This window comes from Aptenodytes forsteri, unplaced genomic scaffold, assembly GCF_000699145.1.
Source record: "Aptenodytes forsteri isolate BGI_AS27 unplaced genomic scaffold, ASM69914v1 Scaffold202, whole genome shotgun sequence".
NCBI classification, from domain to species: domain Eukaryota; kingdom Metazoa; phylum Chordata; class Aves; order Sphenisciformes; family Spheniscidae; genus Aptenodytes; species Aptenodytes forsteri.
In genome coordinates, this window is record NW_008793961.1 from 199951 (window position 1) to 202509 (window position 2559).

Sequence of the window (2559 nt, forward strand, 5' to 3'; positions counted from 1 at the left end):
CCTGTGCTATGGGAGCCTCAGCTGAAGCGATGGCACTGGGAAACTTCTCCCGGGTGACTGAATTCATCCTCCTGGGGCTTTCCGATACAAGGGAGCTGCAAGTCCTCTTCTTCACTTTCTTCTTCCTGGCCTATGCCATGGTTCTGCTGGGGAACCTTCTCATCATTGTGACAGTCAGGACTGACCCCAAGCTGTCCTCGCCCATGTACTTTCTCCTCTGCAATTTGTCCTTCACAGATATCTGCTGCACTTCTGTCACCTCTCCCAGGATGCTGGTGGACCTGCTCTCCCAGAGGAAGGCCATTGCTTTCGAAGACTGTATAGCCCAGCTGTTTTTTCTGCACTTTGTCGGGGCATCAGAGATGTTCCTCCTGACTGTGATGGCGTATGACCGCTACACTGCCATCTGCAAGCCCCTGCACTACACAGCCATCATGAGCCGGCAGGTATGCTGGGTCCTGGTGTCTGCCTGCTGGGTGGGGGGCTTCCTCCACTCCATTGTCCAGACGCTGCTCACAATCCAGCTCCCCTTCTGCGGCCCTAACACAATCGACAACTACTTCTGTGACGTGCCTCCTGTCATTCGGCTTGCCTGCACAGACGTCTACATCACTGAGTGGCTCATAGTATCCAACAGCGGCTTGATATCCCTGGTGTGCTTCCTGGTGCTGGTCACATCTTACACGTTCATCCTGGTCACAATCAGGGTCCGCTTCACTGAGGGGCACTGGAAGGCGCTCTCCACCTGTGCCTCACATGTGATGGTCGTCACCCTCTTCTTTGTACCCTGCATCTTCATCTACCTCCATCCCTTTTCTACCTTCCCCTCCTACAAGCACATCTGTGTGATCTGCACTGTCTTCTCCCCGGTGATGAACCCCCTCATCTATACCCTGAGGAATAACGAGGTAAAGGCGTCCATGTGGAAGTTGTGGAAGCGCTGCAGAGTCTTCTGAGACAAGCTGGGTTTGCAGCAAACTTGGAGTTACTTTCCTACAGACTAATGGCAGATCGGGGCATGGGAACAGGGTTGGAATCCAACGTGTAGGGCAATACCTGAAATCCAAGGGATGTTTAGTTTCAGTTAAGGAATTTGCCTAACCTTGGTTTCTTCAGAGCTGTAGATTTCATTGGTATTCTTATCTGTTTAGATATCTTTAGTCCACCTATGGATTTTTCACTGCTGCAGGACAGATGAGACATTTTTAAGGCTTTTACTATTCGCATAGCTTTACAATTGCCATTTCTGATGACAATTAGAACATCCTTCTCTGCACCCTCAAAAAGAAGTCAGGAGGACCAGACTCTTGAGTACAGAGCGACAATGTTATGCAGTGAGCCTTGTGATGCAGTGAGTGAATTAGAAGTTTTGTTTGTGCAGAGCTCAGATGTTTGGGATGAAATTCTAAGGGAAAAGGAATTATGCTGCGGAATACAGTAGAGTCTAAATAACAACCATTTGAGCACTGGATCTGCACGTGTGGGCAACGTTGAGCAGCCTCTGAACATTGCTTGGAAAGAGTAAACCACTATCACACAACAGAATTTGCACTAACATTGTTACTGTTTATTAAGAAGCATGGAGAAATTTTTAAGGCACGGGTAATTCTTTTCCCTGAACTACAAATTAGAAAGATCTGAACAACTGTGGTCTTTGTCAGTGTCTTTTTTTCCCCTGTTGTCTTGTCTTTGCTTTTCTGTGTTTGTTTCCGTGATGTTCCTTTGTTTCTCATAAAAATGGATGGACTCTTCCCATCACCACAGCCATTTCTCTGCCATGGCAAGTGATTACAACCTGTTCAAAAACGCTTCAGATCCCTTCTTAAGATATTACCTATTGTTACCACAAAAATCTGGTTAGAAAGGACTTCTGGAGCCTGAGTGACTCCTCATTCCACATCGTTGGTGAAAGAAAATAATTTCCTCTACTTCAGCTCCGAAACCATTAGATGTGTGGCAAAAGAAGACTGTGCTGTCCACAGCGGCTGGCTTTAGGCCTCTTAGTTTTTAGACTGGTTCTTGGTTTTTGGACTGCTTCTTATAGGCATTTTCTGAATTGTCTGAAATAACAGAGACAAAGTCACTTTATATTTAAAACTGGGCTTACATTTAGCAAAGCATCATTTCAGGACAATGTGGGACTAGAATATTACAGTCTAGGAATCCCAGCATAGTCTTATTCCAGTTTTGGTAACTCCCAGCACTGTAAAAATAAAAAGCAGCTCCAAAAAGGCTTGCATCAGGTTAACAATGGAACTTTTATGCGTACGTACAGACATCAGGAGATCAAAGGTCTATGGGGAAATCTGGCAAGTAACCCAGTCCTTACCAGAGAGACTTACAAGCAGTTACACAGCCGCTTCTGCTTGGGTCATACAAGAACTGCTGAAATGCACACCGAGGTTATTTCCCAATTCGGAAAGCAAGCAACTCTGCCTGTGTTGAAATCCGCTGTTCTAGCAGAATTGAACAGTAGCTATGACAGAATGATTGACCTTCTGTCAGAAAGAAGAAACTGGAAATGGGAAACAGGTCTTTCACCACTAATTTCTAAGACCT

The 2559-nt window shown here is 45.9% G+C and overlaps 1 protein-coding gene across 1 annotated transcript; it reads left to right on the plus strand.

Annotated features, from left to right (window-relative positions):
* On the plus strand, positions 1 to 956 carry LOC103905262 (olfactory receptor 4Q2). The gene has a single exon (XM_009286908.2). The coding sequence runs from the start codon at positions 9 to 11 to the stop codon at positions 954 to 956; it is 948 nt and encodes a 315-aa protein (XP_009285183.2). The 5' UTR covers positions 1 to 8.
* Positions 957 to 2559: the final 1603 nt, after the last annotated feature.